Source organism: Sinocyclocheilus anshuiensis, unplaced genomic scaffold (genome assembly GCF_001515605.1).
Source record: "Sinocyclocheilus anshuiensis isolate Anshui unplaced genomic scaffold, SAMN03320099.WGS_v1.1 scaffold1170, whole genome shotgun sequence".
NCBI lineage: Eukaryota > Metazoa > Chordata > Actinopteri > Cypriniformes > Cyprinidae > Sinocyclocheilus > Sinocyclocheilus anshuiensis.
In genome coordinates, this window is record NW_015538055.1 from 2,149,354 (window position 1) to 2,163,073 (window position 13,720).

Sequence of the window (13,720 nt, forward strand, 5' to 3'; positions counted from 1 at the left end):
ATGTATATAACAGTATTATATAATAATAAATATTTATTAAAAAATATTAAAACACTTAGCCTATATCCTTAGCAGTACACTTATATCCAGAAATGTGTTTTGTATTACAAAATCATAGAAAACCCTGCATCTTTTGGCATTTTGGTAAGGGTTTCCTAAGTGAATTTGAAAATCATAATTTGCTAATGAAAATAAAATAAAACTAAGCAAACAACTTATGCCAACCACGACCACAAGTCTCTTGATCATATGATTGAACTATGAAAAATAGGCCTAATTGGATCTAATGTAATGCAAAGACGGTTCTTACTGGTGCAATAAAGGATCTACCTTGATTTAAGCGGACAATAGTGGGTGTGACAGTGGATTATATGAGGAATCAAAGTTCAGCTCATATGCGATCACAGCTCATTTATTTTTATTTATTTACATTTATAAGTCAGTTTGAATAGATCGTGTACCGTTGAATTGTCTCTACTGGACTGCAAGCGGCGCGGGGCAGTCTCCTCCCCACCCGCGAGGACCTGCATTTGAGACAGTCTAGGTGTCTAGGTAGGCAGCTCATTCATTGAGGTCCCCCCCTCCCTCAGGAATACGACAAAGGCTGCCAGTCTGCATTGAAGCGAGGGATGTTCTAACCTAAAGAGCGAAAGGGGCAGACAGACACCGGCTGCAGCCCATCCGCCCCATCCAGCACAGCAGAGCACATGATTCTCTCCTGCTCTTAAAACCATCACTAGCATCCTCTGGAAGAGATGACAAGCCATTAGATGTGTGCTTTCATATCGACTGTGCTCATCGGATACACTCGCACAAGTAAGATGAATATGCTTTTTTGAAGCAAGATGCACCGCACATTTATATTTATTAGTGCATTCATATCGCTTTTTAATTGATGAAACATGTAATCACGACTTCTTCATTGTGCTTTCCCTTTGGGCGTGTTTAAATAACTTGAATATTATATATTAATTATTAAAATATATTATGTTATATCATTATAAAACAATAACACATTAATGTTTATTAGCCTATTTAAAACATATATTGAACATTTTCTATAATGTCTTTTTAATTATGTTATTTTTGTCAGTTGGATAAGCGCACGGAAATGTACATTTCCAGCTGCTTATTTTATTTTATTTACAGAGCATAGCATGATGTGCAATAGGCCTACTTATTAACAAGTAGGCTATATGCACAAATACATTTTTTATACAGGAAAAAAAAAAGTCGGGTGATATTCAGAATAAATGCAATTATAATTTTAACATTACTCATCTATCCACAATTTTCCACAGAGATACTACAGCCCCGGGTGTTGACATGGAGCAGGTGCATTTCGATGAACGGGACAAAGCACAAAGATACAGCCGTACGGGTTCACGTGCGAACGGCCTCCCGAGCCCCACGCACAGCGCCCACTGTAGCCTGTACCGAACCCGGACCCTACAGGCTCTGAGCTCGGAAAAGAAAGCCAAGAGGGTCCGGTTCTACCGCAATGGAGACCGGTACTTCAAAGGGATTGTGTACGCTATTTCCAATGACAGATTCAGGTCTTTCGATGCTCTGCTCGCAGACCTCACCCGCTCCCTATCAGATAATATAAATCTGCCTCAGGGCGTCCGGACCATTTATACCATTGACGGGTCGAAGATTACCAGCATGGATCAGCTGGCGGAAGGTGAGCCTGGGTGTCTGTATATGGAGGTTTAGGGACATCAGTATCTTTTGTTTCTTCTTGTTCAACTTGACATACATGGTCAACTGTGCATTAGATCACATTTGTCGGTTTGGATTTGTACCTGTTCTCCACATGAAGACAACAGGCTGGAAAATTCTGGTTTTGGAGCTAGTCTGAAGTGGTTATTAGCTGTCCCAAGAAAGACCACTTTAAACACTGACAACCTGCTTGTAGCTGGTTTATTGCTGGTACTAGACAGTCTAAAAACTTAAACAAGTTATTGACCACGTTACTATCTTAAAATGAGACTTTCCAGTGGTGCATTATTTTTCTGATGAGATCTAAAGCCATAAAGAATCTGAAAACCTTTAAGACCGGATTTGCTCTTTAAATAATACCAGTGTTTAATTGGTCGTTTTAATCCATTTATTCCTTATGCTCTGATGTGAATGGCAGTTATGACTCCATCAATTAATGTCATGTGAAGTGAAAAGTGTGGTTGTAAGAAACAGATTTATCATTAAGACATTTCAACTTTAAATCATGGCTTCTGGCCAGAATACAAGTCCATAATCCATAATATTGCTTTCTTCACTCTAAAAAATAATTCAGTGGATCTGTTGCCACTACTTAATTTAATGCATTAGTGCAAGTTAAAAATTCCAATTTATTGATTTAATTAAACATTTTAAGTTTTAAACATTTTTGAATGAGTTGTCCTGATATCTTAATGTTGATAATTACATCAACGTAATACTGTGTGTAACTTCAACTTAAATATCTGTGTTAGTTTGTTTAAAACATTATTTAAGTTGTACTAACTCAATGTAATCAGCTCCATAACTTATTTTTTTCAAGTTCACGTTTCAGGTTCCCAGCATGCTTTGCATGTGACTGAATAATGAGCGGTAATGTAGAAATAAACTCATATTTTATGCATTTCTATTCAAGATCAGAACAGGAGAAGATTTATTCATGTTCAGTGTTCGGTTTTATTAGTATTTAAAAGTGTTTCTGTTATGTTGGTGGTTTTTATGAGATTACCATTGTGCTGAAGAGTAGAGCGTTTGCTTAGGTTGAGAACAGACTCACTAGGCATTGTTTTACATACTGTTTCAATCAGAAGGTGTTTGGTTGAAAATGCTAAAAGATTGGTTTTCTGGCAGCATTAAGTGTTACTGCATCAAAAAATAGTATTTTAGTAGTTTTTGTAACCAATGTCCATGATTGAATCAAATTTAAAACAATATGAAAAAACAAATTAGAACAACTTAGAACAACTTAATTTTTATGAGTAATCAACTTAATAATTGTTAGTTAACACAATTTTCTAAGTATGTATAGCACAATATAGTTTATTAGTTGAACTTAATTTCAGAAGAAGTTGCCTTAACAAAAAAAAAATGATGCAAACAAAATATTTTTTAGAGTGTTTGGTGAAAGTACCTTCCCTGTTGCACACTCGCATCAAAATCCAACATGTTTGTTTATAGCTGTAGAAAGCCTGATCTGTGCACATTTCTCTCCTGATTTAGATGAGGCAACTTTTTAACCGAAGAAAGCAATATTGTGGTTAGAGGACTCATATTTTAGCTGTAAACAAGGGTTTGACTTTTTTTATTACAAACACACAGTTTGTCTTTTTACAAGATGTTAACTGATGGACTGTAGTTATGCTTATGACGTAATATAAGTCATATATGGATTATTGTGATGCTTTTACCAGCTGTTTGAACTCTCATTCTGACGGCACCCATTCACTACCATTGGTGAGCAAGTGATGTAATGCTGAATTTCTCCAATTGATGTTTTATTAAGAAGGTTCGGGATGAGCACGTTCAGATAATCAATCAATTCAGCACAGGTGGAACTCGTCTAGAAAATCAACTTAACTAGCATGATATGTATATTAATATATATACAGCCAACTCACCTCTGTCCCACGACAGTTTTCAAGAGTCCCTCCTCCACCCCAACTCCTCATTCTTAACTATTCTCATCCCAGACTAGGGATGGGGGGTTCTCTGGGTTCAGGCTATATTCCGGGCTCGGAGCCCTCCCTCAGGACAGCAAGCCAAACATGCATACTATTTGCTCAAACCGATTATATGTAAGTGCGAAATCGTGAAATCAGTTTTCTTGGACATCTTAGATGACCTTAGTGTGAGCAAATTTTTAGAAAATAAGCACATAATATCTCTGTAGTGTGTACACCAATCAGAGAATCTACTATGTGGAAAGTCATCGCATTAGTCATGTTTCATATCTGGGGTCTCTGACACCCCAAACAGAGCATGCGGTTTGTAGTACTGAACAAGGATCAAGCTTGTATTGTCCGAGCGGATATCAGAGAGCCCTGTGATTTAAACCAATAGTCATTTTAAAATGCTCATTAATATTTAACAGCTTCTGCATCTGCTATACCACTCCCTTCCTCTCAGTGTTGACCAATAAATCAAATCGGAGAACTGACAGTTTGTCCTTGAATTATGTGTTAAATGACTCTGATTTGATTTTGAAATAGTAGCAGTGGCATCTCAGTGGTGCCTTTTTATGTAGGACACCCATTCATTCATTAATTCTCAGTGCTGCCAGGGGTAGAATGAGTGCAAATGTGCGAGGTGGAGGTGATTTCAGTCTCTGCCGTGCACTTAACCTTGACTGTGTGACCTCTCCATCATTATGGACTATTATAAGGAGATTTTAACAAACTCACATGTGGGCAAATTAATGGATTTTCTTCTGTGTCCTCATATGATGCTAAACATGGAAAGCCATTTTTAGATAATCTGAAGTTGCAGGAAACTCTCATCAAGGCATATAGTTTACCCAAAAATGAAAATTCTGTAATCTTATACCCCTCATTTTGTTCCAAACACATATGACTCTCTTCTGGGGAACCAAAAAATTAACTGATTTTTTTTAAATTTTTTTTTTTACATACAATTAAAGTAAAGACCTGGAGCTTTCAATGTTTCGTGAGGATGCAAAAGCATCTTACAAATAGCATGAATGTGTTTGCTGAAGCAATACAATAGCTTTCTGTGAAGAACAGACCAAAATTTAAGTCAGTACTATTAATAAAGTGTATTCTGTATTGGCATCTATGGTTCCATGAAGAACCATTCCATTCCATTCTACAGAACTCTTTTTTTTTTTTTTTTTTTTTTCAGTGAAATTTTTGAACCGGTTCACAAAAACAAGTCTGAATGATTGAATGATTGGTTCTCAGTGATACTCACTGGTTATTTCACTTATTATTTAATTTTGTATCACAGGGGAGAGTTACATTTGTGGATCAATTGAGCCTTACAAGAATCTGGAATACACTAAAAATGTCAACACCAACTGGTCAGTCAACGTCAAGACCACTGCATCGGCACGAGTGCCCACCTCTCTGGCCAGCGCCACGGCTGGTTCAATAGAAACCAAGGATAACAAGGATTTCATCCGACCCAAACTGGTGACCATAATCCGCAGTGGGGTAAAGCCTCGGAAAGCCGTGCGTATACTTCTCAACAAGAAGACGGCCCATTCGTTTGAACAGGTTCTCACGGATATCACAGATGCCATCAAACTGGACTCTGGAGTGGTCAAGAGGCTTTATACGGTGGATGGTAAACTGGTAGGTACAGTGGGCATTTCATTTAAGTAGATAATTGAACTTTTGTATTGTTGGATGCAGTATATGATACTATTATTTGGTTGAAAGAACTATTTGGATAGATCAGTGGACTCACTGTATTTGTCAGAAGCCCGTGGATAAGGAGATGCTTGTGGTGCAGAAATTACACACTTCAGCTTTAAATAAAGCAAAGCTAGTCTCCTGACTTTTACCTTAGTTAGTCAAACAAGATGTTTTTTGAGCGCCCTGCCCTGGTTTCTCTAAAGGTGAGGTTGCTCATACATCATCATCTCAAAGAGGTCAGTCCGTTCCTCACTCTCTCCTTCTTCAGTGACCTGCTTTTTTTGCTCAGTTATTTGGTGAAACCATATTTAGAGTTGCTAGAGCTGTACTTGTTTGTGTTAGAAGAAGTTGGTGGTAATGAGCCAAAAATGAGTACTGTAAATTAAATGCTGGGACTACTTTCAGACTTTACTTTTAAACAAACATAAAATAAATGAGGTGCTCTCTGCTTTAGAATGTAACAACAAAACATTTATTTAATGCTGTGATCCAATTCCATTTATAAAAGAGAATTTTGATCTGGTTTGAGTAGATACAGTACATTGGTATGCATGTATGAAGAATGCTTGTGGTTGTTATTCTGGTTTAGTGTTATTTAGTATTATTTATATACTATTATAGTATAAACATTTTGAATGAGCTATACATGTATATATATTTATATAGTATTTTCTTATTTTGTAATATTTCTATTTAGCTTTAATTTATCTTTATTTCAGTTTTCTTAAAATTAAACTTTTAACTTTATTTTTTTTTCATCTAATATTTATATATATTTCAGCTTTATTTTAGTTAAAATGAACAACAATGCTCTGCTAATTTTTTAACTGACAAGACTTGCAGTATATTTTTGACTATGGGACAGTTTGTTTGGAGCAACCTGTGACTTTTACATTTGTGGCAACCTGTGACAATGACATGTTTTACTTCTGGGCACAATAGTCAAATCTCATGAATCTCTCCTTCTGCGCTCTGAACCTTGCAAGCTTATATTTTAATGCCTTACGCCACCCTATTGTCGTGATTTCAGTATTTGCTCTTTGCTCATCAAGTGTTGCTGTTATTTTGCTGAGATATGAATTTCCCTAGATAATTCGAGTTTATGTTGCTTGAATAAGAGCAAAAGAGATTGATAGGGAGATAAAGGTAAATACTGTGGAGAAGGAGATGGAGGAAAGAGATCAGACAGAGGGAGGCAGCCGTATGGCTGGGGACTGGGTGATGGTGACCTTTCTGTGTCTCCGCAGGAGCAGACTGATGAAATGACAAACTGTCACTGGAGGGCCTTAAACTCATTGGCTTTCAGTGGTGTTATATTTTCCTCTGTTTACACCCACCGCAGATCAGAAAGAGAGACACTAGCGCTGTGCTGTGTATATATCTGGTGAATTGACTTTCATCATCTTATGCATACAGGCCATTAAAAAATATATAATTTACAAAAACAAACAGAAGTCACAATTTAAGGGTTGAACGTTGTGCAAACAGATATTTCTAGGTTGGAATATCCCCTAATTTCTCACATCCCAAGTATGTGAAGGGCCTCTCCCCTCTCCTTGATTTCCCTCTTTGGTTTCCATGGCAATCTGGTTGCTGGGGATGGTTGCTTAGGAACAGCCTCTGCGGCAGGAGGGGTGCAGTAGTGGTGATGTTACAGGCCGGGGTTGGGATGATGGATGCTCAGGATAGCGATCAAACAGGCCTCACACACGAGGCGGCATTATGCATGGCTGTTTATTTTCTCCTAGAGAAACATTTACTACACCCCTCAAAGCATTGCTGTAACGGGTGATGATGTGCCAAGGAAACTGATTTCTGGATCGATGCATTGTGATCCTACATTTTCCAAAAAATGCTTTAGTAGGTTTGATATACAGTATATATGAATACAGTCACTGCTCAGCATTTTTACAGGGTCAAAATTTATGTTGATAAAAAGTTTATTAGTAGGGCTGTCAATTGATAAAAAAAATGTAATTGAATTTATTACATTACAGTATATGCTGATTAAGTAAGCAAACTAATCCCAATTAATCCCATAATTCAATATTTGCTGAGAAAAGCTTTCAAATAAAGATGACTCAAATATATTATTGTGGCTGGCAGATGTATAAACCGTTGAATAGACAACAATGGTTTTAGAAGTCAACATGTTGGTTTTATTTCTGCATCATTCAGTAAATTCCATTTTAATGTTTAGATGGAAGTGCAATGCATTTGAAAAGTGCCTTTAGATATTTCTTGGAGCGGAAATTCAGAAGATTTGGCCATCTAGGAACGGTTAGCCTATTGTGAAATCTTTTAGCAAGATAGACATTTTGCCTTCAATTTTGCTCATATAAATGATACATGGAATAAATCTTGGCCTTAGCCATTGCTTCCTGGCCTTATCTAACCTTCTTCTGAGAGGAAGTTCTCTCAGAGCGACTGATGCAAGCTTTGAAATGTATTAGGGTGTTATTGGTTTGTTGATCTGTTGACAAGCATTTTTCAGGAACTCTTGCTGATGAGTAACACCACTCCATGCATTTGGGTTAAGTGCTCCAGATGGAGGATCCTGACAAACGTTTAAATGCTTCAGACTGACAGAATCTATGTTGCTATAAAAACTAAGAACACTAAGAACTATTCATTATGTGGCTTTCTGGAATACTTAATTCTGATTGGTCAATCACACCATTCATCAGTCTGATATTTAACATTATATTTATATTATATTATTATATTATATTACAATATATTATATTAAATTAGTAATGTCTAAGTATTTATTAGCCTGGCAAGTAGGTGTAATAAGCATGATAATGTTCAGTCAAACGGTCAATAATCACAGCTTGTCATCGGGGCACTAATCATACACCCTGCTGAGATTCTATTTTGCGGTGATGACCGACTGACTGTACATTATCCCTTACATAGCAGACTTACTTTACCACTCATCTGCTGACAGTAAAGAAATGTAAGTTTCTTTCATATTTGCACAGTGGAGTGATCCCTGTAATCCACCATTCTTTGAAGCCTTTTGTGGTTGTGTCACTGACTTCTTCATGTAAGCTTATTCTTATCATGTGAGACAGCCTGAGGATAGACAGACAGGCATTTCCCCTATAATTCCAGTGGGTGGCATGGGCCTCCTGTTGTCTGTGCCATAAATATTAGCTGTAAGGCTAAGAGAGCTCTTTCATTCACATATTAGTTTCCACACTGAGGTGATTTCCATAGGCGGTCATGCTCATAAGGGCTGAACGGTGGCGAGGTATGTTGCTTCTGTGATCTTCTTTCTGCTTGTGTCAGTTTCAGATTAAACATATTTGACTCTGGCTGGGTTGAATGAAGCGTTACCCAGTGGATGTCCTTCTTGTGAAAAGCGCTATAGGGCTACATCATTGCCGTCGGCCAAGGTGGCATTTCACAACTCAGCAGAGGACCTTATGAAATCCTTTTAATTTTTTTCCAAGTTCCATTTTATTTTTCCCAAATTCCGTTTTTTTTTTTTCATTTTTAATATTTCTGGATTCTGTTTCCATTTTTCTAAATTCCATTTTAATGGTAACATTTAATTTTGGTAACCAAAAAGCATGTCTAATTAATTGAAATCATGAACCTGTATAAAATGTAACAACAATTTATTGATATTTGGTCCCTGTGAAATCTGTTTAATTTTTCCAAAACTCTATTTTCCCCAAATTCTGTGCTTTCCATTTAAAATATTCTGGATTCCATTTTAATGGTGAAAGTAAATTTAAAAGCATGTATTTCCAATTTAATTCATAAAACTTTAACGATTTTAGGGCTGCACGATAAATCGCATGCGATATTTAATGCGCATCTTTTCAGTAAAGCCACTTCTGTAATCAGCGGTAAATCTCCATCACGTGCATGCTTTCACATGAAGCAGCATTTACTACACAGAGCCGTTGTTCACTGACAAGCTGCGCAAAACCACGTTCATATATGTGTAGCTTTGTGTAGCTTTACTGACAAGATGCGCATTAAATATCGCATGAGATTTATCGTGCAGCCCTAAACGATTTATTGATTTATTAATTTATTAATTAATAAAAAAAAAAACTATGATATCTTTTCAGAAGTTGTGTGTTTTTTGTTTTATTTTTTCTGGATTTGTAATTTAATACAAATTTATTATCAAAAACTATGGTAAAAAAAATGCATAAATATTATCAATAATATAATCTTTTAAAATGTAATCAAATTAAAATGTTACAATTTCTTTTATTTTTTGGCAAACAAAGTGCTGCACAACTGTTGAAATTAAAACATCCAAAATTTGCCAAATTACATGACATTCTGATACTGTAAATTACATTTTTATGACTAGATTCCACGTTTTCCATTTTTATGACCATACTCCGATTCTGCATCTTTGAAATCATAGGACCATACATTAGCGAATGTGTTTGACTTAAAGCCTTTGATGCTTGGTTTTGGGTTATCTGTTTGCACGTCTAGGTGTTTTTGAATCAGATGTTTCATTTGCTTCTTCTGAAATGACCTCATAATGCATTTTCCAAAATCTCCAAAATCCAAGAACTGGCGTCTGTATCTATAATCAAATATGAAAATAGTTGCGCCATCTACTAGCAATAGTTAACCGCTGAACCTAACCAGCCTAACACTGAACTGCTGGTTTTAATGCTGTCAGAACGCAGACCTGATCAGGTCTGTAAGCCTTGTGAATGTTCAGTCCATCCTGACAGTACTCTGGCTCCAGTGTAAACCCATGCAGTGACACGTGGGAGTGGGAGTAACACTGCAACAAGCTGACTTGCATTTAGTCATTACTCATTATCTGCCACTGCTGGACTTATGTAATGCACCTCAATAGGCAGTTCAATTTCCTCCTGAAAGGTCACCTCTTGCCATTACTGCGAAACATGGAGAGTCCTTTCAGTCCAAACAATGCTGCCATTTCAAAAATCAAGCGCAGAAAAATGGATGCATAAAATGCATGGGTCGTCATCAAGAATGGTTTTATTTTTACTGTGCTGTATTTTGTTCTTATTCACAGGGTTTCCACACCTTTTGACCAATGCATTTCCATGACTTTTCATTAGAGATGCACCGATTGCAATTTGATTGGCCGATTCCGATTTCCGATTTTTTTTGTAAGTGTGAACTCACACAATGCCGGCTCCTGCGTAAGCAGCAGCACACGCATGCATCGTGGTACTCTCGTGAACGTGCATCGAAGACTGACAGGGAAGAGAAGAAATAGTTGAATAAAGTTGTTATTTTTGTTTTCTTTGCACACAAAAAGTTTTCTCGTAGCTTCATAAAATTACGGTTAAACCACTGATGTCACATGGGCTATTTTCATGATGTCCTCCTTACTCCTTACTACCTTTCTGGGCTTTGAACGTGTCAGTTTCATTGTCTATGCAGTATGCAGGGTAAAGAAAGCTCTCGGATTTCATCAAAAATATCTTAATTTGTGTTCCGAAGGTGAACTATCCCTTTAAAGAAAAAGAAGCCCTCTGTAGTCTATAAGTCAGGGTTATTATTGTTAACTAAGGCCATGTACACACGTACACGGGTATTTTTATAAAGAGTTTTTCCTTCTTCCGTTTAAAAAAAAATCTCCGTCCACATGAAAACGCAAACGCATGCTATGAAGCACTGTCAAGAGCATGCCAAGCCAACAGGTGGCGATATAATCTCAACCGTAAAGCCATATTGGCCAATCAGAAGCCTGAAAAAGTTTCCAGTAGGCGGAGATAACAGCGCAGGCTCCGACGTCACAAGCCAAAAACTCTGGTTCCGCTGTCTACACGATAACACTGCAACCGGAGTTTTTGAAAATCTTCACCCTGGCAGGAGTTTTTAAAAATGTTCGGTTTCAGTGACCTGGTGCTGCGTTTGTGTGTGGACGAACGGCCAAACCGCGTAGAAAAAGCTGTGGTTTTAAAAATAACCACATTCGTGTGGACAGGGCCTAAGACTAAAACGTTGAAAATAAACATTAACTAAAATAAAATAAAATATATTTAAAAAACACTTTATTTATTTCAGCTAATTGCCAAGACAACATTTCTCATTTTTGTTTAGTTTAAGTTGAGGTACTAAAATAACTAAAACTAAAGAAACTAAAATGTATAAATTAATGAATAAATAATATTATAAAGACATATTTAAAAATAATAAAAAATACAATTTTGACTAAAACTTTAACTAAAATTAAAGTGAAAACAGAAAATAAAAAAATTAATTCTAATTCAAAAATATTAACAAAAACTATAATAGTTTATCAATGATACTAAAATAACACTGCTGTAAGGAAGTGCCACAAGTGCCACCTGCAGGATTCTGAACTTTTCGGAAGTGATTTCTTCTGATTAGCTGAGAGAACACTATCATGCTGAAGCAGTGCAAAGTTAACTCTAATGGTACATCTCCATCTCATAAGCCTCTCAATAATGAATGATAATTTTCCAGGATGCTTTTACCCAACACAGGAAGTATTTTGATGGTGTAGATATTATAGATTAGACATCATTTGCTTATGGTCTTTTGTGCACATTGTGCCCCACTTAAACATAGTCACTTATTGATATATAATGGTAAAATTCCTCAATGGAATAAACCATGTCAGACTTTAATTTTATATTAAGTATTTATTTAGAATAATGTCTACAGTAGGGTTGCAAAGGGGTGGAAAATTTCCAAAAATCCCTGGAATATTCCCAAAAATCCTGGAAAGTTTCCAAAATTTCTGGAATGTTTCCGAAATTTACTGGAAATGTTCCACCTTTTTGCAACCCTAGTCTACAGTCACTTTATTTTAAGGTCCAATTCTCGCTATTAACAACCCATTAACTACGACTTTTGCCTCAGTAAACTCCCAATTTGCTGCTTATTAATAGTTAGTAATAGTTAGTAAGGTAGTTGTTAAGTTTAGATATTGGGTAGGATTAGGGGTGTAGAATATGGTCATGCAGAATATGTGCTTTATAAGTATTAAACAGCCAATATGTTAATAATAGGCATGCTAATAAGCAACTAGTTAATAGTGAGAACTGGTCCCTATACTAAAGTGTTACCATGCCTACTATTCATTTATAGTTTTACCAGTCCGTGTCTTAAAGATTCGCCACCACAGTCTTGCCCATGTGTTTTTAACGTGTTTAAGAGGTCCTGAATGGCATCGGTGAGCACAGGCTGGCTGCGTTTGCCTGATGAAAGCTTCTGAGTATTAACAGCGGGAGTCTGTCCAGATCAATGATCTGTGGGTTATTGCTGCGACATGTGGCGACCTGTGCAGCTGCAGCTGTGTCACTGAGTCTATGCTGAGAGTAAATCAATACTCTCCCAGCCGCACCATCTTACAGTGTTTGGCTTGCCTTTCCTGCTCTACTGAATATGTAGATCTAAGTTCTATGGCAGGGAAATTGTCCATATTGTAGTGACTCGTTTTAGGAAATCAGAATATTATTTTGCTTTGTGGCAGATGATAATGCACAGATGTCTGCTGTAGGAGAATCTGGCTTTGTTTGAACTGTAATTCTTCTGTCTCTATTAAGTCGAAGCGGGAGTTGGGTTGAATTATAGTAGCACCTAAGGTCACTATGGACAGTTGAATGGAAAATAACTATGTGAATATTCTTCAGAATCCTGCTTTTGTGTTCCAAAGAACAAAATAACAGCATATGGGTTTGGAATTACATGAGTGTGAGTAAATAATGACTGCATTTTTATTTTGGGTGAGTTTGGTTAAGGTTGTGCTGCTAGCATCCTTTCAATACAGCAGTGATGATAGTTTAAACCGTATTCAATAAAAGTAACCAGATTAATTTGCACATAATTTCAACCAAAACAAAAAGAAATGTAGTTACCTTATGATAACATAATATTGGTAGATTAAATTTAATCCAATGTTCCTCTCAGCATTTAGTCAGTACACTTTGTCAACCTGGCCTGGATTTCCCCTATGCTTCCAGCGATAGACCCCACACAACCTCAGAACCCAGACAGACTATTTATAAAAAAAATGCTAATGTATTTCCTGAGAAAAATCCTTCCTGGTGAAATGGGAGACAACCCCCACACAGGTGATCTAAAACTGTGATAGCATATGTCTCAGTGTAATGAAAATTTGGGACAGCACAGTGCAAAAGACTATAAATTATCCAATACATCAAGGCCTAGTTTGTACTATCAGTACCATTGTTCATGTTTTGAGATGTAACGCACACACACACACACACACACACACACACACACACACACACAAACATTGTTTTTATCTCAAACCTTCCATAATCCAGTTTAACCAGGTGCTAAATTAAAATACTAAATGTATTGCTAAATATTTAAATTTAATACTAAAAATT

The 13,720-nt window shown here is 36.6% G+C and overlaps 1 protein-coding gene across 2 annotated transcripts in view; it reads left to right on the forward strand.

Moving 5' to 3' along the window:
* The first annotated feature begins 650 nt into the window (after positions 1–650).
* The window catches only part of LOC107683036 (serine/threonine-protein kinase DCLK1-like), a 32,673-nt gene continuing 19,603 nt past the window's right edge, over positions 651–13,720 (forward strand). The window contains exons 1-3 of one of the 2 annotated variants that reach the window (XM_016479139.1): positions 651–816; positions 1,302–1,684; positions 4,963–5,309. In XM_016479139.1, coding sequence (XP_016334625.1) covers positions 1,327–1,684; positions 4,963–5,309 — 705 coding nt within the window. In that variant the 5' untranslated portion in view covers positions 651–816; positions 1,302–1,326. The remainder of the gene's footprint in view (positions 817–1,301; positions 1,685–4,962; positions 5,310–13,720) is intronic. The other variant, XM_016479132.1, reaches the window with a different exon arrangement.